The 25,398-nt window shown below is 48.1% G+C and overlaps 1 protein-coding gene across 1 annotated transcript in view; it reads left to right on the top strand.

Moving 5' to 3' along the window:
- The window catches only part of rab34a (RAB34, member RAS oncogene family a), a 30,906-nt gene that overhangs the window by 3,702 nt on the left and 1,806 nt on the right, over nucleotides 1–25,398 (top strand). Inside the window, exons 3-11 of the mRNA XM_055658128.1 lie at nucleotides 1,784–1,875; nucleotides 13,747–13,812; nucleotides 15,488–15,589; nucleotides 17,330–17,394; nucleotides 18,579–18,630; nucleotides 20,413–20,494; nucleotides 20,843–20,933; nucleotides 23,573–23,680; nucleotides 24,965–25,398. The exon at nucleotides 24,965–25,398 is cut by the window's right edge and continues 1,806 nt beyond it. Of these exons, the coding sequence (XP_055514103.1) occupies nucleotides 1,784–1,875; nucleotides 13,747–13,812; nucleotides 15,488–15,589; nucleotides 17,330–17,394; nucleotides 18,579–18,630; nucleotides 20,413–20,494; nucleotides 20,843–20,933; nucleotides 23,573–23,680; nucleotides 24,965–25,032 (726 nt within the window). The 3' untranslated portion in view covers nucleotides 25,033–25,398. The remainder of the gene's footprint in view (nucleotides 1–1,783; nucleotides 1,876–13,746; nucleotides 13,813–15,487; nucleotides 15,590–17,329; nucleotides 17,395–18,578; nucleotides 18,631–20,412; nucleotides 20,495–20,842; nucleotides 20,934–23,572; nucleotides 23,681–24,964) is intronic.

The following is a 25,398-nucleotide window of genomic DNA, read 5'->3' as shown; positions in this document are numbered from 1 at the left end:
GCAACTCTACCGCTGAGACACCGTGCCAGTGTTAAAATGAATCAAGAAAGTTATAAAGTCCCAAAGAGTTTAAGAAAGAACTGCAGATGCTGGAAAAATCGAAGGGAGACAAAAATGCTGGAGGAACTCAGCGGGTGAGGCAGCATCTATGGAGCGAAGGAAATAGGCGACGTTTCGGGCCGAAACCCTGAGGGTTTCGGCCCGAAATGTCGCCTATTTCCTTCGCTCCATAGATGCTGCCTCACCCACTGAGTTTCTCCAGCTTTAAGCCCCAAAGAGTGTGCTTGGTGGGTGGCAAAAGTGTTAACCGCACCCAATATGGCGTTACGAGTGACTAAGGTGGAGTTGGTCTTAATAATCCCATCAGCGAGTTTACCTCAGACACAATAAACTGCATTTGAAAGATCACCTTGGCTTTCATTCTCACTTGGAATGCTCGATCAAAGGGGGATTTTTTTTACCTCTGCAACTCCTGTTCAGACTTGTCACTCAAAATAACGCTCTCCTCACTTACCAAAGTTTAGTTTAGTTCGGAGATACAGCGCGGAAACAAGCCCTGCGGCCCACCGAGTCTGTGCCGACCAGCGACCCCCACCCCCCCGCACACTAACACTATCCTACACACACACTGGGGACAATTTACATTTATACCAAGCCAATTAACAACACACAAACCTGTCCGTCTTTGGAGGGTGGGAGGAGACCGAAGATCTTGGAGAAAACCAACGCAGGTCACGGGGAGAACGTGCAAACTCCGTACAGACAGTACCCGTAGTCGGGATCGAACCCTGGTCTCCGGGTTGTAAGGCAGAAACTCTACCACTGCGCCACCGTGTCGCCGCTAGACTTGTCTTGTTACAGCCAAGGCAGTTTAACTTTGTGTGGTCAAGGGATTGGAGAATGTTTAATTGACATTTGTTCATAGGTTCACAAGTGAACTTGCGTACAGTTTTGGTCTCCAAATCTGAGGAAAGGACATTATTGGCAAAATAGGGAGTGCAGAGATGGTTCACCAGATTGATTCCTGGGATGTCAGGACTGTCTTATGAAGAAAGACTGGATAGACTTGGTTTATACTCTCTAGAATTTAGAAGATTGAGAGGGGATCTTATAGAAACTTACAAAATTCTTAAGGGGTTGGACAGGCTAGATGCAGGAAGATTGTTCCCGATGTTGGGGAAGTCCAGGACAAGGGGTCACAGCTTAAGGATAAGGGGGAAATCTTTTAAAACCGAGATGAGAAGAACTTTTTTCACACAGAGAGTGGTGAATCTCTGGAACTCTCTGCCACAGAGGGTAGTCGAGGCCAGTTCATTGGCTATATTTAAGAGGGAGTTAGATGTGGTCCTTGTGGCTAAGGGGATCAGGGGGTATGGAGAGAAGGCAGGTACGGGATACTGAGTTGGATGATCAGCCATGATCATATTGAATGGCGGTGCAGACTCGAAGGGCCGAATGGCCTACTCCTGCACCTAATTTCTATGTTTCTATGTTTGTAGGAGCAGAAATAGACCATTCGGCCCATCATGTCTACGCCATTCCATCATGGCTGATCTATCTTTCCCTCTCAACCCCATTCTCCTGCCTTCTCCCCGTAACCCCAGACACCCGTCTGTCAAAATATCCATTGACTTGGCCTCCACAACCGTGTTTGGCAACAAATCCCACAGATTCACCGCCCTCTTTGATCTGTTGCTCTTGAGGCTGATTTCGTTCGGTCCTATCGAGGTGAGGACCAACTTTTCAATAAGCACACCACTGAACTGAGAATTTCTTCTTTCAGTGTTTCACGAGAGAAGCTGCCCTCCACACGAAGGATATCTTCAACCCCAAGGTGAAACGTGCTTGCCATGACGACAGGACTGGCACAGTTGGGTAAGAACATCTTGCTTCATGTTATGCCCCTGTCCCACTTAGGAAACCTGAACGGAAACCTCTGGAGACTTTGCGCCCCACCCAAGGTTTCCGTGCGGTTCCCGGAGGTTGCCGGAGGTTGCAGGTAGTGGAAGCAGGTAGGGAGACTGACAAAAACCTCCGGGAACCTCCGGGAATTGCACGGAAACCTTGGGTGGGGCACAAAGTCTCCAGAGGTTTCCGTTCAGGTTTCCTAAGTGGGACGGGGGCATAACATTCATGAATGGATGTGCCCTGTACACATGGCAGTGAAGGGCGGCAGGGTGGCGCAGCTGGTAGACCCGGCTTCCATCCTGACTACCAATGCAGTCTGTGTGGAGTTCGCATGTTACCCCCATGACCTGCGTGGATTTCCTCCGGGTTCTCCGGTTTCCTCCAATATCCCAAACACGAACAGGTTTGTAGGTTCATTGGCTGGGAATAATTGTAAATTGTAGGATCAAGCCGAGTCAATAAGGCTAGGTGTTTAACATGCTCAGGAAGATCTGGAGCTCAAAACACATCTCAATCAACACCCAAACTGTACGCACCTTTAACTCCAATGTGAAACGGGTGATGCTGCATGTATCGGACACAGGGACAACAACAAAACACACTACAAACGGGCTGCAAACATTCACTAACACCTGCCACAGGAGAATACTTAACATCTGGTGGGGAGACAAGGAAGCAATGTGGACCTTTGGGAAAGAACAAGCAAGGAGCCCATTGACAGGAGCACATTCGATGGTGAAAATGGAGTTGGATTGGACACACCCTCAGGAAACCTGCCACCAACATCGCCCGGCAAGCCCTGAAACGGAATCCCCAAGGAACAAGGAGAAGAGGTCGCCCCAGGAACAGCTGGAGAAGAGGTCCAGACAGATGTGGGCTCAACTGGGGGATCTCGAAAGAACTGCCAACAACAGAGTGAGATGATGGACATGTGTCAATAGCCTATACTACCTAGAGGAGTGTGTGTAGGATAGAAACATAGAAACATAGACAATAGGTGCAGGAGTAGAGGCCATTCGGCCCTTCGAGCCGGCACCGCCATTCGATATGATCATGGCTGATCATCCAACTCAGTATCCCATCCCTGCGTTAGTGTCCGGGTATCGCTGGTCAGTGCGGACTTGGTGGGCGGAAGAAAATAAAGGATGGATTAGATTAAGGAATGCATTAGATTATGATCAAAGCTGGGAAAAAAAAAGAAAAGATAACAGTTTTCATTACTGTGAAATATTTATCTGATGGAACTAGAAATACAAAAACAAAAGTTCTTTGTTTTTGGGGTAATGAAAGGTTCATTTTCTTAGGAATAAATATCGGCGGCAACTTGTCGACCAGCCAACCAAGTCTGACAGACACAAAATGCCGGAGTAACCCAGCGGGTCAGCCAGCATCTCCAGAGATGTTCCAGTCTGAAGAAGGGTCTCGACCCGAAACGTCACCCCTTCCATCACTCCAGAGATGCTGACTGTCCCGCTGAGTTACTCCAGCATTTTGTGTCTACCTCCAGAGATGTTGCCAGACCCACTGAGTCACTCCAGCATGTTGCGTCTATCTTCGGTGTAAGCCAGCATCTGCAGTTCCTTCCGACAGGCGTAGGAAGTTCGACATGTCCCCGACAACTCTCACCAACTTCTACAGATGCGTCATAGAATGAAGGCAATTGATGTTATGGTTCTGCAGCGGACTGAATACTGAAAATTCCTTCGCTTATTATTTAATAATTCATGATTCCAGCTGAACTGTTTATTTTTCTGTCTGTTTGCGAGCTGCTGGCTCTGAATCGAGTACTGAAAGTTCATTGTTTTCCAATCTGGCCCTTTGCCATCAAAATTTTTTTTTCATTGAACAAGATAGACTGATTCAAAAGTCAAGCACTTGTTTATGCACAGTATCAATGGAACTTGGACAAGGCTATTATGTGGCGATGTTACAGATACATTAAATTATGCATTGGCCTGTCAAGATTAGGTTAGTTTAGTCAGTTTAGAGATAATGCTCGGAAACAGGCCCTTCGGCCCACCAAGCCCATGCCGACCAGCGACCCCCGAACACTAACACGATAGTGCACACACTAGGGGCCATTTACATTTATACCAACTCAATTAACCGACAAACCTGCACGTCTTTGGAGTGGGGGAGGAAACCGAAGTTCTCAGAGAAAACCCAGGCAGGTCACGGGGAGAACGTGCAAACTCCGTACAGGCAGCACCCGTAGTCGGGATCGAATCCGGATCTCTGGCGCAGTGAGGCAGCAACTCTACCGCTGCACCACCATGACACGTTTGCCTGCTTCAATTGCATTAAAGGCGTTTTTCCCCTCATGTAATCAGGGACCAGGTAAAATTTAAGTCTGATAAAAAAAGATGAAATTGTTAATTTTGATTAAAAATTTTTTTAACATGTATTTAGTGGTGGATGAGTCATTCTACCCAACTTGCCCACACCGGCCAACATGCCCCATCTATACTAGTCTCACCTGCCTGATTTTGGCCCATGTGCCCTTAAACCTACCCTATCAATGGACATGTCTAAATGTTTCTTAAACATTGAGATAGTACCTGCCTCAACCAGCTCGTTCCACACACCCACCACCATTTGTGTGAAAAAAAGGTCCCCTCAAATTCCCACCTCGCCCCTTAAAACGATATCCTCTCATTCTCGATTCCCCTACTCTCTGGAGCGCAGAAGGTTAGGGGGGACTTGATAGAGGTCTTTAAAATGATGAGAGGGATAGACAGAGTTGATGTGGACAAGCTTTTCCCTTTGAGAATAGGGAAGATTCAAACAAGAGGACATGACTTCAGAATTAAGGGACAGAAGTTTAGGGGTAATATGAGGGGGAACTTCTTTACTCGGAGAGTGGTAGCGGTGTGGAATGAGCTTCCAGTGGAAGTGGTGGAGGCAGGTTCATTGGTATCATTTAAAAATAAATTGGATAGGCATATGGATGAGAAGGGAATGGAGGGTTATGGTATGAGTGCAGGCAGGTGGGACTAAGGGGAAAAAAGGTTGTTCGGCACGGACTTGTAGGGCCGAGATGGCCTGTTTCCGTGCTGTAATTGTTATATGGTTACTCTGGCCAAGAGACTCTGTGCGCCTACTCAATCTATTCCTCTCATGATGTAGTACAACTCTATAAGATCACCCCTCATCCTCCTGCGCTCAAAGGAATCGAGTCCTAGCCTGCTGAACCTCTCCCTGTAGCTCAGCTCAATCCCTAGAGTCCTGGCAACATCCTCATGAATATTCTCTGTACCCTTTCCAACTTGACAACATCTTTCCTGTAACATTGTGGCCAGAACACAACACAATACTGAACAAATGCGGCCTCACCAACGTCTTATGTAACTGCAACATGACTGCCCAGCTTCTGTACTCAATACTCTGGCTGGCCAAGGGTACTCTGGGCAGATGAACCAGCCAAATTTTATTTTAGTCAGAAGGTGGTGAATCTGTGGAATTCTTTGCCGCAGACGGCTGTGGAGGCCAAATCAGTGGATATATTTAAGGCAGAAATAGGTAGATTCTTGATTAGTGCGGGTGTCAGGGGTTATGGGGAGAAGGCTGGAGAAACTTACAAAATTCTTAGGGGGTTGGACAGGGTAGATGCAGGAAGATTGTTCCCGATGTTGGGGAGGTCCAGGACAAGGGGTCACAGCTTAAGGATAAGGGATAAATCCTTTAAGACCGAGATGAGAAAAACATTTTTCACACAGAGAGTGGTGAATCTCTGGAACTCTCTGCCACAGAGGGTAGTTGAGGCCAGTTCATTGGCTATATTTAAGAGGGAGTTAGATGTGGCCCTTGTGGCTAAGGGGATCAGGGAGTATGGAGAGAGGGCAGGGTACGGGATATTGAGTTGGATGATCAGCCATGATCATACTGAATGGCGGTGCAGGCTCGAAGGGCCGAATGGCCTACTCCTGCACCTAATTTCTATGTTTCTATGTTTCTAATGGGGTAAGGAGGGAGAGATAGATCAGCCGTGATTGAATTGCGGAGTAGACTTGATGGGCCGAATGGCCTAATTCCACTATCACTTATAATATGATCTTTAAAACCAAAAGGTTGATTGGCGTGATGGTCTGGGCTGTGCCCACGGTCTTGGATGGAGCTGTTCCCAAGTAGGCCACGGATGTAGCCGGTTGCAGCATATAATGGCGTGGTGAACATTTTTTTAACGTTTTTTTTCGGCGATTGCCGGCGTCACTGACTGGCGTATCAGGGTCACCGAAAGATTAAGAACATTTCCAAAATCCAGCGGCGACAAAAAATAAATGTTACGAAACCCGTGACACCGTGCGTCAGTACGCAGTCACGCCGCGACTTTTTCGGTGACCTGATACCTCACTCAATGACGCCGACAGTCGCCGAAAAAATCGTCAAGTGAGACAGGCCCTTAACAGCGATGCCACCCATTAGTATGCATCTGGCAGAGCTCTCTGCCACAACTCGAGCTGAGCATCGATGAGGCCAAATCACCGACGAACAAAGGGCCTCCTCTTAGTAAAAGCAATTACTCAGCTACTGAAGTATCTTTATCTAAAAGGATTTATTTTTTGTTAATCTGTGCGTGTGAGAAGACTTCTGATTGAAATCTGACTCTACTCCATCGAACTATCTTTAATCTGACTTCATCTTGCACCAACTGTTGTTCCATTTATCCCGTATTTCTACACTGTGGACGGCCTGAGTGTAATCGTGTCTAAGCTTTTTGCTGACTGGATAGCACGCAACAAAAAGCTTTTCTCTGTATCTCGGTACACGTGACTATAAACTCAATGAAACTGTGCCCTCTGGGTGAGATCTGACTGCGCCTCATACCCCCGTCTACCTGACATCTGGTTGTTCTCAACATCTTCCAACCCAAAGAAGAAGGGTTTCGGCCCGAAACGTTGCCTATTTCCTTCGCTCCATAGATGCTGCTGCACCCGCTGAGTTTCTCCAGCTTTTTTGTGTAATCTTCCAACCCAAGTTGTCACTCGACACACTCTCTGACTGAAGTCCGTCTGTACTCCACATTCCCTGCCTGTTTAGTCTAGTTTAGTTTAGAGATGCAGCGCGGAAACAGGCCCTTCGGCCCACCGAGTCAACGCCGACCAGCGATCCCCGCACACTTACACTACCCTGCACACACTAGGGACAATTGACACATTTACACCAAGCCAATTAACCTGCAAACCTGCACGTCTTTGTGGAGTGTGGGTGGAATCCGAAGATCTCGGAGAAAACCCACGGGGAGAACATAGAAACATAGAAATTAGGCGCAGGAGTAGAGGCCATTCGGCCCTTCGAGCCTGCACCATGCGCCATTCAATATGATCATGGCTGATCATCCAACTCAGTATCCTGTACCTGCCTTCTCTCCATACCCCCTGATCCCTTTAGCCACAAGGGCCACATCTAACTCCCTCTTAAATATAGCCAATGAACTGGCCTCGACTACCCTCTGTGGCAGAGAGTTCCAGAGATTCACCACTCTCTGTGTGAAAAAAGTTCTTCTCATCTCGGTTTTAAAGGATTTCCCCCTTATCCTTAAGCTGTGACCCCTACAACGTACAAACTCCGTACAGGCAGTGCCCGTGGTCAGGATGGAACCCGGGTCTCTGGCGCTGCGGGGCATCAACTCTACCTGTAGTCAGTACAACTCATACGTTTTGTTATTTATTTTACTTAAGTCTCTAGCTGTCCTTGGTGCTTTGCCGACACGGGAGGTGTATAATAATTGGGTCAGAGGTATATTGTGCCGTCTCTGTTGGTCTGGCAAAACAGACAACCCAGCAAAACTCTGACATTGGAGAGATACAGCACGGAAATGATCCCTTTGTCCCCTCACCCCCCCGGTCACGGGGAGAACGTACAAACTCTGTCCAGACAGCATCCGAGGTCAGGATCTTATGTCTTATGTCTTATGAAGAAAGACTGGATAGACTTGGTTTATACTCTCTGGAATTTAGGAGATTGAGAGGGGATCTTATAGAAACTTACAACATTCTTACGGGGTTGGACAGGCTAGATGCAGGAAGATTGTTCCCGATGTTGGGGAAGTCCAGGACAAGGGGTCACAGCTTAAGGATAAGGGGGAAATCCTTTAAAACCGAGATGAGAAGAACTTTTTTCACACAGAGAGTGGTGAATCTCTGGAACTCTCTGCCACAGAGGGTAGTCGAGGCCACAGTTCATTGGCTATATTTAAGTGGGAGTTAGATGTGGCCCTTGTGGCTAAGGGGGTCAGGGGGTATGGAGAGAAGGCAGGTACGGGATACTGAGTTGGATGATCAGCCATGATCATATTGAATGGCGGTGCAGGCTCGAAGGGCCGAATGGCCTCTACTCCTGCACCTAATTTCTATGTTTCTATGTAGGATCGAACCTGGGTCTCTGGCGCTGCAAGGCAGCAACTCCACCCTCTAGAACCAAGTGTGTCTGAAAATGGGTGTTGGACCTGTACTTACTCTTAAAAGAGAAAACAGTTTTGATTAACGTCTGAAATGACGGCAGTTGGAAGAGTAAGGTGTTTTGATTTGTTTCTATTCTGGGTGGCATTTGTCGCTCACTCCATGCCTGTCAAAGTGAGGTAACTAGAGAGGAATGTGTCAACAGTGGAGGTCCTGGCAGCGACACAGACGAGGGGCGGGGACAGTGAGGACAGACTTCTATCACTTGGTGCTTCACTGCCTCGGGGATTCATAAACCCTGACTGTGTGTCGTAACAAGAACACAACACATCTGATTGTGTGAGCTGCGGATCTTCTGTATTAGAGTTCAACGCCTGCACTATTAGCTCCCAGCAAAGGTTGGTGGGACTTGGAACTCTCCTTCACTCCCGCGTACGGTACGCTTGCATTGGCCGATCGCGGCATAGAGTGTCAGAGTCTGGAAATCATGTCCCACTCCCTCTTCACCCCCTCTCCCATCGGGCAAGAGGTACAGAAGTGTGCAAACGCACACCTCCAGATTCAGGGACAGCTTCTTCCCTGCTGTTATCAGGCAACTGAACCACCCTACCAACAACTAGAGCAAGGGTTCCCAACATGGGGTAAATTTACCCCTAGGGGGTACATTTTGCCTACCCAGAGGGTGCATTTGTTGATTCTGGATGTTCATAAATGGGTGAAATAACATTGTTATGTGCTATTAAAGTTGCTGGGGGTAAACGGGACGGAAAAAGTTGGGAACGCCTGCACTAGAGAGCAGTCCTGAGCTATCTACTTCATTGGAGACACTCGGACTATCCTTAACCAGACTTTACTGGACTTTATCTTGCACTAAATGTCATTCCCTTTATCATGTACTTGTACAGTTAATGGCTTGATTGCAAACATTCCACTGTCAGGTTAGTGCACTGCAATAAACAGTAGACAATAGGTGCAGGAGTAGAGGCCATTCAGCCCTTCGAGCCAGCACCGCCATTCAATGTGATCATGGCTGATCATCCCCAATCAGTACCCCTTTCATACCTTTTCCACATATCCGCTGACTCCGCTATCTTTAAGAGCCCTATCTAGCTCTCTCTTGAAAGTATCCAGAGAACCGGCCTCCACCCAAGCAGAGAAATCCACAGACTCACAACTCTCTGTGCGAAAAAGTGTTTCCTCGTCTCCGTTCTAAATGGTTTATTCCTTATTCATAAACTGTGGCCCCTGGTTCTGGACTCCCCCAACATCGGGAACATGTTTCCTGCCTCCAGTGTGTCCAAACCCTTAACAATCTTATATGTTTCAATGAGACACCCTCTCATCCTTCTAAACTCCAGAGTGTACAAGCCCAGCTGCTCCATTCTCTCAGCATACGACAGTCCCGCCATCCTGGGAATTAACCTGTGTGTGTATCAGACTGAAGAAATGTCACCCATTCCTTCTCACCAGAGATGCTGCCTGTCCCGCTGAGTTACACCAGCAGTGTGTGGAATCTGAAGCTGGGACCCAATCTGAAACCTGGCAAAAGAGGGAGATAGAGAGAGGGTGGGATAGAAAGGAGAGCGGGAGAGAGAGAGAGGGAGAAAGAGGGAGAGAGGGAGAGAGAGAGAGAGGGAGAGAGAGAGAGAGAGAGAGAGAGAGAGAGAGAGAGAGAGAGAGAGAGAGAGAGAGAGAGAGAGAGAGAGGGAGGGAGAGAGGGAGAGAGAGAGAGAGAGAGAGAGAGAGAGAGAGGGAGAGAGAGAGAGAGGGAGAGAGAGGAGAGAGAGAGAGAGAGAGAGAAAGAGAGGGAGAGATAGGGAGAGAGAGAGAGAGAGAGAGAGAGAGTGAGAGGGAGAGAGGGAGAGAGGGGGAGAGAGAGGAGGGAGAGAGAGGGAGAGGAGAGAGAGAGAGAGAAGGAGAGAGAGAGAGAGAGAGAGAGAGGGGAGAGAGGGAGAGAGAGGGAGAGAGGGAGGGAGAGAGAGAGAGAGAGAGGGAGGAGAGGGAGAGATAGGGAGAGGGAGGGAGAGATAGGGAGAGTGAGAGGGAGAGCGAGGGGGGGAGAGAGAGACAGGGAGGGGGAGAGATAGGGAGAGGGAGGGGGAGAGGGGAGAGAGAGTGAGTCGAGCTGAGAGTGAATCACGCCAGTGGATGCTTGTTCGTGTTCCCAGAGTATCCTGAGGCCAAGAATGAACCCCCTGTGGCCAGTTGACCAACAGCAGCAACACACTCAAGTACTCGCTCTCTGCACAAGCAGCCGACCAAAGCGTGATTGATACTTCAAGAATGTGCAAAGTCTTGCATTGTTGCTCCCATCCCCCACCCACAGAGCCCCAGGCATTGTACACACACACACACATAGGCAGATTAACCTAAAACACCTCGACATCCCTGTAGAAAGCCAGTGGCAAAATCCAGACTGTACTCAGAGAGAGAGTTGGTCTCGTCTGTAGACTCGAGACTTTAGAGATACAGCGCGGAAACAGTGTCGGAAGGGACATCAGCGTCAGGGGTTATGGGGAGAAGGCAGGAGAATGGGGTTAGGAGGGAGAGATAGATCAGCCATGTTCAAGAAGGAACTGCAGATGCTGGAAAATCGAAGGTAGACAAAAATGCTGGAGAAACTCAGCGGGTGCGGCAGCATCTATGGAGCGAAGGAAATAGGCAACGTCTCGGGCCGAAACCCGGAAGGGTTTCGTCCCGAAACGTTGCCTATTTCCTATAGTGGAGATTGTTCAACTCTTTGCATGGAGCGAAGTAAATAGGCCTGAAGAAGTGCTTCGGCCCGAAACGTTGCCTATTTCCTTCGCTCCATAGATGCTGAGTTTCTCCAGCATTTTTGTCTACAATAGATCAGCCATGATTGAATGGCAGAGTAGACTTGATGGGCCGAATGGCCTAAATCTGCTCCTATTGCTCATGACCCGATGGGTTACCCATTCCTTCTTTCCAGAGATGCTGCCTGACCCGCTGAGTTACTCCAGCATTTTGCATCGAGCACAGAAACAGGCCCTTCAGCCCACCGACTATACATGAAAGGCTGGAGTAACTCAGCAGGTCAGGCAGCATTTATGGAGAGAAGGAATAGGTGATGTTTCGGGGGTGGAGACCCTTCTTCAGACTGAGCAAATGAGTCAGCCTCCGTGTGAAGAAGGTTCTCGGCCTGAGACATCACCCATTCCTTTCTCTCCAGAGATACTGCCTGTCCCGCTGAGTTACTCCAGCTTTTTGTGTCTATCTTCCATTGATGGATTTGTACAGGGCACGGCCCTGTGTGGAGATTTTACGGTTCGATGTTGAAGTCGGATTAATACTTGGTTGCTAAGGTAGCTCTGTGCACAAGCCCTTTGATGCAAGCTATAATATGCTTCAGGTATGGTGTAGCTAGGTAACTGGGCCTTACAACAAAGCCAGAGGCCGTGCGTTGCTAAACTGAGCTAAGGTTCAAAGAGGGAGGAGGAGGACACTGTGTTTTGTTTTTTAAATGAGAAACAAGAATGCTGATTTTAAAAGTGAAAGCAGGCGCTATGTTGAAGACATTGCTAGCTGTCCCATGAATCTCACACATCTGACCACAAATCAAAAAATAAATAGGCTGGGCATTACCAAAGTTGGCAGAACCTCAACGTTTTTAAAAACAATATTTATTAAATTACAATTTATTTTAGGAAGGAGATGAGGAGAACGTTCTTTCGTCAGAGGGTGGTGAATCTGTGGAATTTATTGCCACTGAAGGCTGTGGAGGCCAAGTCAGTGACTATCTTTAAGGCAGCAATGGATAGATTCTTGATTAGTACGGGTGTCAGAGGTTACGGGGAGAAGGCAGGAGAATGGGGTTAGGAGGGAGAGATAGATCAGCCATGATTGGCTGGTGGAGTAGACTCGATGGGCCGAATGGCCTAATTCTTCTCCTATCGCCTATGATCTTATGAAAGGGTGAAATCCTTTAAAATCGAGATGAGAAGAACTTTTTTCACACAGAGAGTGGTGAATCTCTGGAACTCTCTGCCACAGAGGGTAGTTGAGGCCAGTTCATTGGCTATATTTAAGAGGGAGTTAGATGTGACCCTTCTGGCTAAGGGGATCAGGGGGTATGGAGAGAAGGCAGGTACGGGATACTGAGTTGGATGATCAGCCATGATCATATTGAATGGCGGTGCAGGCTCGAAGGGCCGAATGGCCTACTCCTGCACCTAATTTCTATGTTTCTATGTTTCTATGACCTTATAACCTTTACTTGCCAATTACAACAAGTTGGGTAACAGCTTCCTGTGGGAAAGGTTAAAGACCAAAGGACGTGGCTTTAAGTTGAGAGTGGCTACGTTCAAAGGAGATGTCTGGGCCATGTGTTTTACACAGAGGGTGGTGGGTGCCTGGAACTCACTTTGTGTTTTGCTCAAGATTCCTACATCTGCAGTTCCTTGTTTCCCCTTGCAGTTTCCTGTCGTTTTCATAAGTTCATAAATCACAGGAGCAGAATTAGGCCATTCGGCCCATCAAGTCTACTCCGCCATTCAATAATGGCTGATCTATCTTCCCCTCTCAACCCCATTCTCCTGCCTTCTCCCCATAACCCCTGACATCCGCACTAATCAAGATTCTGTCAATCTCTGTTTTAAAAATATCCACTGACTTGGCCTCCACAGCCTTCTGTGGCAATGAATTCCACAGATTCACCACCCTCTGACTAAAGAAATTCCTCCTCATCTCCTTTCTAAAGGTACGTCCTTTTATTCTGAGGCTGTGCCCTCTGGTCCTGGACTCGCCCCACTAGTGGAAACATCCTCTCCACATCCACTCTATCCAGGCCTTTCACTATTCGATAAGTTTCCCCCTCACCCTTCTAAACTCCAGCGAGTACATAGAAACATAGAAAATAGGTGCAGGAGTAGGCCTTTCGGCCCTTCGAGCCTGCACTACCATTCAATATGATCATCCAACTCAATATCCTGTACCTGCCTTCTCTCCATACCCCCTGATCCCTTTAGCCACAAGGGCCACATCTAACTCCCTCTGAAATATAGCAAATGAACTGTGGCCTCAACTACCCTCTGTGGCAGAGAATTCCAGAGATTCACCACTCTCTACGTGAAAAATGTTTTTCTCATCTCGGTCCTAAAGGAATTCCCTCTTATCCTTAAACTGTGACCCCTTGTCCTGGACTTCCCCAACATCGGGAACAATCTTCCTGCATCTAGCCGGTCCAACCCCTTAAGAATTTTGTAAGTTTCTATAAGATCCCCCCCTCAATCTCCTAAATTCTAGCGGGTACAAGCTGAGTCTATCCAGTCTTTCTTCATATGAAAGTCCTGACGTCCCAGGAATTATGAAAGTCCTGACATCCCAGGAATTATGAAAGTCCTGACATCCCAGGAATGTACAGGCCCACTGCTGTCAAACATTCTTGAAGAAGGTCTCTCAAATAAATGTGTTTTTATTCTAGGTTGAAGATTTCTAAGATTATCGTGGTGGGGGATTTGTCAGTGGGAAAAACTTGTTTAATCAACCGGTGAGTATGGATGAAAATGGTCCCATGTCTGAACATGTCTGAATATTAAAAAAGGGGGAATATTTCACCCCCCCCAATCCCACACTGGTCTTTCTGTCCGAGACCTCCTCCATTGTCAGAGTGAGGCTAAACGCAAATTGGAGGACCAGCCTCATATTTCGCTTGGGCAGTGGTATGAATATTGTTTTCTCAAAATTCAAGTAACCCCGGCATTCTCTCTCCCTTCATCCCTCCCCCACGCAAAGTCTTTTGTTCTCATCTCGCCCCAGCTAACAATGGCCTGTTTCATTTATCATCGATACTTTTTTCTATATCTTTCATTCATTTGTTCTATATCTCTCTGCATCACCGTCTATATCTCTTGTTCCCCTTTCCCCCCGACTCTCAGTCTGAAGAAGGGTCTCGACCCGAAACGTCACCCATTCCCTCTCTCCAGAGATGCAATAGACAATAGACAATAGGTGCAGGAGTTGGCCATTCGGCCCTTCAAGCCAGCAACGCCATTCAATGTGATCATGGCTGATCATCCACCTCAGTGTCATGGCCCATCATCCCCAATCAGTACCCCGTTCCTGCCTTCTCCCCATATCCCCTGACTCCACTATCTTTAAGAGTCCTATCTAGCTCTCTCTTGAAAGTATCCAGAGAACCGGCCTCCACCGTCCTCTGAGGCAGAGAATTCCACAGACTCACAACTCTCTGTGTGAAAAAATGTTTCCTCGTCTCCGTTCTAAATGGCTTAACCCTTATTCTTAAACTGTGGCCCCTGGTTCTGGACTCCCCCAACATCGGGAACATATTTCCTGCCTCTAGCGTGTCCAAACCCTTAATAATCTTATATGTTTCGATAAGACCTTGTTCTCCTTTCCCCTTACTCTCTGTGTCTGAAGAAGGGTCTCGACCCGAAACGTCACCCGTTCCTTCTCTCCAGTGATGCTGCCTGTCCCGCTGAGTTACTCCAGCATTTTGTGTCTCTCTTCTGAATAAGTAACGTGGGAGACGCTGGATGGATTAGCAGAAGAACTAGGTCTATGGCAGAATTCAAAGTGCTGGAGTTACACAGAGGGCCAGGCAGCATCTGTGGAGGGTATGGGCAGACGATTTTTGAAGAAGGGCTCCGATCCAAAATGTCATCTGCAAATTCCCTCCACAGAATCTGCTTGTCCCGCTGAGTTCTTCCAACACTCTGTGTTTTGCTCAAGATTCCAGTGTCTGCAGTTCTCTCATGTCTCTATAGGAGAGAAAGCATCTTTAATTCATTGTGTTTAAGAGGGAACTGCAGATGCTGGAGAATCGAAGGTTACACAAAAAAGCTGGAGAAACTCAGCGGGTGCAGCAGCATCTATGAAGGGTTTCGGCCCGAAACGTTGCCTATTTCCTTCGCTCCATAGATGCTGCTGCACCCGCTGAGTTTCTCCAGCTTTTTTGTGTAATCTTTAATTCATTTTCAGGTTAGGGGCTCTCTGTCATAAGTATCATAAATGTACCCAATATAATGTATCTAATTTGCATTAAGAATCTATCGATCAATAAAAATAAAATTAAAAAAAAAAAAAAAAAAAAGAATCTATCAATCTCCGTCTTATAAATCATCCATTGACTGTTTTTTCTCAGTAAGCTGTGAGGTGATTGGTATTTCTTACCTCTTTATTTAATTTCTCCATTGTCCTTTCAGTTTCTGCAAGGATGTCTTTGACAAGAATTACAAGGCGACTATCGGAGTGGACTTTGAGATGGAACGGTTCGAAGTTCTGGGAGTCCCCTTCAGTTTGCAGCTGTACGTACATGGTTGAACCCTGAATGTCAGTGGTCAGTGGTCCTTCACCATGGCCAACAGCGCACACAGTCATAGAGTGATACAGTGTGGAAACAGGCCCTTCGGCCCACCTTGCCAATACCAGCCAACATGTCCCATCTGCACTAGTCTGCGTTTGGCCCATATCCCTCTAATCCTGTCCTATCCACGTGCCTTTCCAAATATTTCTTAAACGTTGAGATAGTACCCGCCTCAACTTCCTCCTCTGTCCGGCAGCTCGTTCAATACACCCACCACATTTGTGTAAAAAAAGTTACCCCTCGGGTTCCTATTCAATCTTTCCCCCTTCACCTTAAACCTATGTCCTCTGGTTCTCGATTATCCGACTGGGGACAACATCTACCCGATCTATTCCTCTCCTGATTTTGTACACCTCTGTAAGATCACCCCTCATCCTCCTGCGCTCCAAGGAATAGAGTCCCAGCCTGCTCAACCTCTCCCTGTAGCTCAGGCCCTTGAGTCCCGGCAACATCCTCGTAAATCTTCTCTGCACCCATTCCAACTTAACATCTTTCCAGAGCTGAACACCGTACAGACAAAATGCTGAAGTAAGTCTGACGATACTGGCCTGACCCTCTGTGAGTTACTCCAGCATTTTGTGTCTATCTTCGGTGTAAACCAGCATCTGCAGTTCCTTCCTACACACTACTACAGATGCTAGTTGTCGAGGTTTTGGGGAGAGTTGTGGAGTGGTACCACCGTTTGTTTTTCTCTTCCCTTCACAGATGACACTTGACCTACTGAGATGCTGCTGCTGTTAGTTTAGGTCATAAGGTCACAAGTGATAGGAGTAGAATTAGGCCATTCGGCCCATCAAGTCTACTCCGCCATTCAGTCATGGCTGATCTGTTTCTCCCTCCTAACCCCATTCTCCTGTCTTCTCATAACCATTGACACCCGTACTAATCAACAATCTATCTCTGCCTTAAATATATCCACTGAGTTGATGTGTCTATAGTTGGTGATCTCTGATCAAGGGATAGTGGAACATTCATGGGCGTACAAGGACCTCTGCTCTATATAAGCTGACCCCTGATTCACATTCAGTGACCATAAGTCAGTATTTTTACTGAACCATGAATGATATCCATTGATCTTTAAGCGACACATCTCGATGACTCATTGTGACCCATGTGACCTCTGATTAATAGCCATTGATCAATGACCTTTGACTTATTGACCCTTGACCAGTCCCCAGCTCCCAACCAGGAGTTGTCTTGCGTGGAAAGTAGGATTGGGCTCAACCTTAATGAATTTGAGGTTAAATAGGGTTCTGTTTAAAAGACATTTTAGTGTTTGGTCTCGAGCATCTTGGCTTCTCCTGGTCCTAGCTGATTAGTTTATCTTAGTTTAGAGATACAGCGCGGAAACAGGCCCTTCGACCCACCGAGTCCGTACCGACCAGCGATCCCCGCACACTAACGCTTTCCTACACACACTAGGGATAATTTACCATTTAATCAAAGCCAACTAACCTACAAACCTGCACGTCTTTGGGGCGTGGGATGAAACCGGAGCACCCGGAGGAAACCCACGCAGGTCACGGGGAGAACGTACAAACTCCATGGTCGGGATCGAACCCAGGTCTCCGGCGCTGTGAGGCAGCGACTCTACCGCTGCGCCACCGTGCCGTGTTAAGTTACATTCAGATGCAAGTGGATTGTACGTTAAACCTGAAGGTCTCTTTTGATTCTCTAATAGATGGGACACAGCAGGTCAGGAGAGATTCAAGTGCATCGCATCGACATACTACAGAGGTGCTCAAGGTACATTTTAACTTCAGTCGTACATTTTAACTCACAGCTTAAGGATAAGGGGGAAATCCTTTAAAACCGAGATGAGAAGAACTTTTTTCACACAGAGAGTGGTGAATCTCTGGAACTCTCTGCCGCAGAGGGTAGTTGAGGCCAGTTCATTGGATATATTTAAGAGGGAGTTAGATGTGGCTCTTGTGGCTAAGGGGATCAGGGGGTATGGAGAGAAGGCAGGTATGGGATACTGAGTTGGATGATCAGCCATGATCATATTGAATGGCGGTGCAGGCTCGAAGGGCCGAATGGCCTACTCCTGCACCTAATTTCTATGTTTCTATGTTTCTATGTATCTGGTACTGTGAAAGGTGTGGGCGACTCACGATTTGTGTGGGGGGGGGTCACGGGCTTGAAAGGTAGCCCGTACATCAGAAAGCGTGTAAATTAAACATGTGCCAGGCACCCTGTGTCACCGCACCGCCAATTTAAATAGATGTCGGCGAATAATTATGTAGCTTTCTCTTCCGTCAGTATTTATTTACCGGAAATGCTCGATGCTAATTGTCGGAGCATAAAACCGAGAAAATTACCCGCTTATGATCCGTAATTGGATAAAGACACCTCGAAGGCAGAAATATTTAAACATGTGACCTATTAGCTAGAGGCAGTCATTTGAGTTGAGTTGTTGTTCTGTTAACGGCCTGTCCCACACGTGCGATTTTTTTTCGGCGACCTGTCGGTGCCCATCATAGTCGCGGCAGGTCGCCGAAAATGTTCAACATGTTGAAAATCCAGCGGCGACCAGAACAAGGTACGACTCTTTGGGCGACTACTCACGACCGTACAGGCTTCACCCCGCGACATATCGACACGTGGCGTCTGTACGGACCTGAGTAGTCGCCCAAAGAGTCGTACCTTTTTCTAGTCGCCGCTGGATTTACAACATGTGTGTGTTGGATAGTGTTAGTGAGCAGGGATCACTGGTCGGCGCGGACCCGGTGGGCCGAAGGGCCTGTTTCCGTGCTGTATCTCTAAACTAAACTCCTTGTGAACTTACAGTATGAGATACTGGGGAGGGGGGGCAAGAGGGGCGGGATGGTGGGAGAAATGGGGAGGTGAGCAGTAACGAGAGAGGGGGGGGTGTCACTTTAAATTATCACGGTAATAATAATAATGACAAAAATGCAATTTTCTTTCAGCAATAATAATCGTGTTTGATGTGACTGACATCGCAAGTCTGTCTCACGTGAAGTAAGTCACCAAATGGCTCTTTGCGCTGTCATTATACAGGGAAAGCATGCTGTGATTCACCTGTACATAGACTCAGCTGCCCGACCCCCTCTACCTCACACAGAGTCTGAAGGGAAACCTTCAAACCCTTATGTTTGTTCACTTTGTGTAGATGTGTGATAAAATGGTGTCGGTAACCATGGCGACTCTTGTTTACTGTCTCAACTATTCTTGCATTCTTGTTGTAAGTGATAGGAGCAGGAATAGGCCATTCGGCCCATCAAGTCTACTCCGCCATTCAATCATGGCTGATCTATCTCTCCCTCCTAACTCCATTAGTATTGCGTTCAGTTCTGGGCACCATGTTATAGGAAAGATCTTGCCAAGATGGAAAGGGTACAGAGAATAGACAATAGGTGCAGGAGTAGAGGCCATTCGGCCCCTTGAGTCAGCACCGCCATTCAATGTGATCATGGCTGATCAACCCCAATCAGTACCCCGTTCCTGCCTTCTCCCCATATCCCCTGACTCCGCTATCTTTAAGAGCCCTATCTAGCTCTCTCTTGAAAGTATCTCTTGGAAGGTTTACGAGGACTAGAGGGCCTGAGCTATAGGGAGAGGTTGAGCAGGCTGGGTCTCTATTCCCAGGAGCGCAGGAGGATGAGGGGCGATCTTATAGAGGTGAACATCTTATAGAGGAATAGATCAGGTAGATGCACAGAGTCTCTTGCGCAGAGTAGGTGAATCGAGGACCAGAGGACATAGGTTTAAGGCGAAGGGGAAAAGATTTAATAGGAAACTGAGGGGTAACGTTTTCACACAAAGGGTGGTGGGTGTATGGAACAAGCTGCCAGAGGAAGTCGTTGAGGCTGGGACTATCCCAATGTGTAAGAGGTAGTTAGACAGGTACATGGATAGAACAGGTTTGGGGGGATATGGACCAAACGCAGGCAGGTGAGACTAGTGTAGCTGGGACATGTTGGCCGGTGTGGGCAAGTTGGGCCGAAGGGCCTGTTTCCACACTGTATAACTCTAAGACTCCTGCCTTCTCCCCATAACCCCTGACACCCGGATTGATGAAGAATTGATGGTTGATAGAAATTTATTTCAACACTGTGCGATAAAAATAACAAATCTTATCAGGTTGGGGGAGAGTGGAGTTCCCCCCGCCATGGGTACCATGTAATCCCGCGCTACCTGCTCCATGGTTGGATAGTCAGCGACTAAACCGTCTCCCCCACCTGGTTTGCCAGGTGAGGAGGGGGCTGTGGACCCCCAGCAGGACCAAAAACAAGACCTGTCAAAGGGCGGATGAGCTCCGAGCGAGCCAACGGCCGTCCACACACTTCAGTAGAAGTTGCGATCACTGTCGTACACGGCATTGTAAGGAACGATGAAAAAACACACACACACACACACACACACACACACACACACACACACACACACACACACACACACACACACACACACACACACACACACACACACACACACACACACACACACACACACACACACACACACACACACACCAACATCCTGTACATCCAGCGGCGGAAGTCCGCGGGAACTGGAGGACGGAGACGTGTGGTGCGTCCGTCACCGTTCCCGTCGGAAACCAGCGCCACTGTGTCGCTGTAGTTTCCAACGATGATGAATGAATGCATGAATGAATGAATGAATGAATGAATGAACAAACACTTTCACCTGTTAAATTAGACTTCTGAATAAAAATTGTCTTCTCCACTCCCTCCAGCACCTTCTTCATATTTGTTTCTGTGCTTTTGTTTTGCTCCTCAGACAATGGTTAAAAGATGCTCTCAAAGAAAATGACCCCACCTCTGTGCTCTTGTTCCTGGTCGGGACAAAGAAGGATGTTAGTGTAAGTAGCAGTCGGCTCTGCTTTCCAGTTTCGTTCGTAGACACAGCGGGGAAGGAGACCCTTCGGCCCATCGAGTCCGCTCCGACCAGCGACCCCCCGCGCGCGCACTAGCACCAGCCCAACACACTCTGAGGATAATTCACAATTTTACCAAAGCCAATTATCCTACAAACCTGCATGTCTTTGGAGTGTGGGAGGAAACCGGAGATCTCGGGGAGAAAACGTACAGACAGCACCCGTTGTCGGGATCGAACCGGGGTCTCTGGTGGTGTAAGCACTGTAAGGCAGCAAAGTACCGCTGCGCCTCATCTGTTAACATGCTAACACATTTCTCATCGTTGCCCACAGCCTCCAGCCCAGTATTGCCTGATCGAGAAAGACGCTATCAAAGTAGCCAAGGAAATCAAAGCTGAATATTGGGCCGTGTCTTCCCTAACAGGTGAGTTCGGTTCTGTTACTTTCTTAAACGTGCTACAACTACAATCAAACAACGCAGGTCCACCACTGATTTTCACGGCACCCTTGGTTCCAGAACCTTGCCGGATAATCCGTTTTAAGGCCGGATCAACAGAAGTCACGGCCTCCGAGAGGAGTCCAACGCCACCTGAACGTTCTGCCTAGGCCGCCCGAGATACCGGCCGGCAAAGTCGGCCTCGGAAGTCGGCGATGGGAACGGATCTGCCGGCACCGGCCGTGCCGGAGTTCCAGAGCCCTGACCGCAGCGGGGCAGATTCCACCCGGCGATCGGCTGCGGAAGTCCCGATGAAGTTGAGATCTGACATTTTCGGGGAGTCTTCTGGGGAGGGGATGGTGGGGGAGAGATATCAAGTGCGCTCTTGTGATTTTGTCCGGGTTAGAGAAGGTGCCGGATCACCAGTTGCCGGAACATCGGAGGTGGGACTTGTACGTGAAGATCTCGGAGAAAACCCACGCAGGTCACGGGGAGAACGTACAAACTCCGTACAGACAGCGCCCGTAGTCGGGTCTCTGGCGCTGCAAGTGCTGTAAGGCAGCAACTCTACCGCTGCGCCACCGTGCGATAGCGTCCCTCTATCGAAGAGAACTATGAATTTGGGAGTTGAAGACTTGCCAATGGCAGAGACTGGACCAGTTGGTTGAGGGGAATGTGCTGAACTTCTAGTGACAGTGTTATTTGGGAAGGCATTGCATCTGCTGGATGGTATGATCTCATCCAAATTTTAATATTTCGATAGACAATAGGTGCAGGAGTAGGCCATTCGGCCCTTCGAGCCAGCACGGCCATCATGGCTGATCATCCACAATCAGTACCCCGTTCCTGCCTTCTCCCCATATCCCCTGACTCCACTATCATTAAGAGCCCTGTATCCAGAAAACCTGCCTCCACCGCCCGCTGAGGCAGAGAATTCCCCAGACTCACAACTCTCTATGTGTGAAAAAATGTTTCCTCGTCTCCGTTCTAAATGGCTTACCCCCTTATTCTTAAACTGTGTGGCCCCTGGTTCTGGACTCCCCCAACATCGGGAACATGTTTCCTGCCTCTAGCGTGTCCAAACCCTTTAATAATCTTTTTTGTTTCAATGAGATCCCCTCTCATCCTTCCTTTGATTAAGAAATTAAAGTTCTTAAAATTCTTTACTCAGAGAGTGGTGGCTGTGTGGAATGAGCTTCCAGTGAAGGTGGTGGAGGCAGGTTGGTTTTTATCATTTAAAAATAAATTGGATAGTTATATGGACGGGAAAGGTATGGAGGGTTATGGTCTGAGCGCAGGTGTATGGGACTAGGGGAGAATACGTGTTCGGCACAGACTAGAAGGGTCGAGATGGCCTGTTTCCGTGCTGTAATTGTTATATGGTTATAAAGCGAGGATCGGTGTTTCGGAATTAGCTGATTTGTAAGAGTAAATCAGCTGAGTTGTTAAACGTTCAGCTTTAATGTTAACCGCGCAAGTTCACAGGGTGGCGCTGTTGAGCCATTCACCAGCAAACGTGTTAAGTTCCACACGTCCGTCTCATCGACCCTATCGTGGAAAATGGCAGAAACAAAATCCCTGAAGATCAACGGTACTTTATTATCGTTATAGTAGCTGGGAAGTAACTGTCTCTGAACTGAACCGAGTGCAATAAAAATAGAAATATCACGTGTACAGCTCAGTTCAGAGTCAGTTCAGTAGGTCATAACGTCATAAGTGATAGGAGTAGAATTAGGCCATTCGGCCCATCAAGTCTACTCCACCATTCAATTATGGCTGATCTATCTCTCCCTCCTAACCCCATTCTCCTGCCTTCTCCCCATAACCTCTGACACCAGTTGCTTCCCAAAGTGCCTAGTGTGTGTAGGATGGTGTGGGTGTACAGGGTGTAGTGCTAGTGTACGGGGTGATTGCTGGTCGGCACGGACTCGGTGGGCCGAAGGGCCTGTTTTCCGCGCTGTATCACTAAAGTCCAATAAAAAGTCTAAATTAGAGCCCAGCTTTGTCCACTGGTGAATCGCCATGGTGATTGGATATGTGTCGGAAAGAACCGCAGATGCTGGTTTACACCGAAGAGAGACACGAGATGCTGGAGTAACTCAGCGGGTCAGGCAGCATCTCTGGAGAAAAGGAATAGGTGGCGTTTCGGGTCGAGACCCTTCTTCAGACTGAAAGTCAGGGGAGGGGGAACCTAGTGGTGTGAAAAGGTACAGAACAAACCAGGTGACCGGGCACCGATGACCAACGAGATGTGGAGCCCACAATGGTCCATTGTTGGCTGTGGAAGAGGTGATAATGAAGGGTTGCAAACAGTGAAACTAGCAGGAGGACTAGGCTGGGGGAGGGGCGGAGAGAGAGAGAGCGCATGCAAGGGTTACTTGAAGGTAGAGAAATCAATGTTCATACCGCTGGGGTGTAAGCTGCCCAAGTGAAATATGAGGTGTTGTTCCTCCAATTTGCGTTTGGCCTAACTCTTGACAGTGGAGGAGGCCCAGGACAGAAAGGTCAGTGATCAGATACACGCCCTGCTGTCTAAGGCATCCACGTGGCACGTTCTTGCCGGCTTTGCTCTGAGGAATGGTGCCCTTCTTTTTGAAGACAAACACTCTTCCCGTTGTTCTGCGCAGGTGAAAACGTGAATGAGTTCTTCTTCCGAGTTGCCTCGTTGACCTTTGAAGCCAATGTGCTGGCTGAGCTGGAGAAGACTGGCCCGCGGAGGATCGGAGACGTTGTCCGTGAGTATGGCCGTTAACTAAAGCTCAAAGGATTCCTTTTCAATGGTCGACATTCTGCTCCAGCAGTAGAGAGGGACAATAAATAAAATATGCCCATCAATAGACAATAGACAATAGGTGCAGGAGTGGCCATTCGGCCCTTCGAGCCAGCACTGCCATTCAATGTGATCATGGCTGATCATCCGACTCAGTAGTGCAGCAGTAGCTATGGAGCGAAGGAAATAGGCAACGTTTCGGGCCGAATCCCGAAGGGGTTCGGCCCGAAACGTTACCTATTTCCTATGCCCTAACTTTCATAGAAACATAGAAAATATGTGCAGGAGTAGAGGCCATTCGGCCCTTCGAGCCAGCACTGCCATTCAATGTGATCATGGCTGATCATCCCCAATCAGTACCCCGTTCCTGCCTTCTCCCCCATATCCCCTGACTCCACCATCTTTAAGAGCCCTATCTAGCTCTCTCTTGAAAGCATCCAGAGAACCGGCCTCCACCGCCTTCTGAGGCAGAGAATTCCACAGACTCACAACTCTCTGTGAGAAAAAGTGTTTCCTCGTCTCCGTTCTAAATGGCTTACCCCTTATTCTTAAACTGTGTGGCTCCTGGTTCTGGACTCCCCCAACATCGGGAACATGTTTCCTGCCTCTAGCGTGTCCAAGCCCTTAACAATATTACATGTTTCAATGAGATAACCTCTCATCCTTCTAAACTCCAGAGTGTACAAGCCCAGCCGCCCCATCCTCTCAGCGATCTGGGAATCGAGAACCTGAGGATATTGGTTTATGGTGAGGGGGGGGGGGGGGGGGGGGGGGGGGATTTATAGGAACCTGAAGGGGCAACTTTTACACGCAAAGTGTGGTGCGTGTATGGAAAGAGTTGCCAGAGGAGGTCGTTGAGTCAGCGACTATCACAAGGTTTTAGAAATATTTAGACAGGTTCATGGATAGGCTAGATTTAGAGGGATATGGGCCAAACGCGGGCAGGCGGGACTAGTGTAGATAGGACATATTGGTCGGTGTGGGCAAGTTGGGCCGAAGGGCCTGTTTCCACACAGTATGACTATGGCACAAAGTGCTTGAGTAACTAAGCGGGTCAGGCAGCGTAGCACCTCTGGAGCACAGGGAGAAGGTACAAACTCTGTACAGACAGCACCCGTGGTCAGGATCGAACCCTGGTCTCTGGCACTGTGAGGCAGCAACTCTACCGCTGCGCCACCGTGCTTGTGAATTTATTGGTCACTGTAACATCTGCATTTAGAAACACAGATTTTGTTTTTTCCCCCCGCAGGCCTCAACAATAACGATAAAAACCCCTATAGGAATGGGAAGAAATCCAAGCCGTCCTGCTGCCAGTGAGTGCGATGGCCAACCAGACATCTTACCTGTTGCACTAGAATTCCTACTTTAACCAAAGATTTGTCTGACGCCAATAAAGTATTGGCTCCAGTGATCCCCTTCGTAGTAAGTCAACTTGTTAAGGCTGATGGAACATGGGGGGATTTTGCAAGGGTCCATGCTTGTGAATTTTCCCAAATAATTGCTGTAAAAAATCACTGCCATCTCATATTAATCGCACACCTCGCTCTCTGTACCAAGGGGAAGAAATAACGGTACGATTTGCCAGCACCTACTTTGATGTTGACCGGGTCAAAGTTGCCAGTCAGTCTGTCATTAGTTTAGTTCATTGTCATGTGTAACGAGGTACAGTGAAAAGCTTTTTGT

The sequence above is a fragment of the Leucoraja erinacea genome, chromosome 28, assembly GCF_028641065.1.
Source record: "Leucoraja erinacea ecotype New England chromosome 28, Leri_hhj_1, whole genome shotgun sequence".
NCBI classification, from domain to species: Eukaryota; Metazoa; Chordata; class Chondrichthyes; order Rajiformes; family Rajidae; genus Leucoraja; species Leucoraja erinaceus.
The sequence above is the reverse complement of the archived record's forward strand: the minus strand, read 5'-3'. Positions and strand labels throughout refer to the sequence as shown.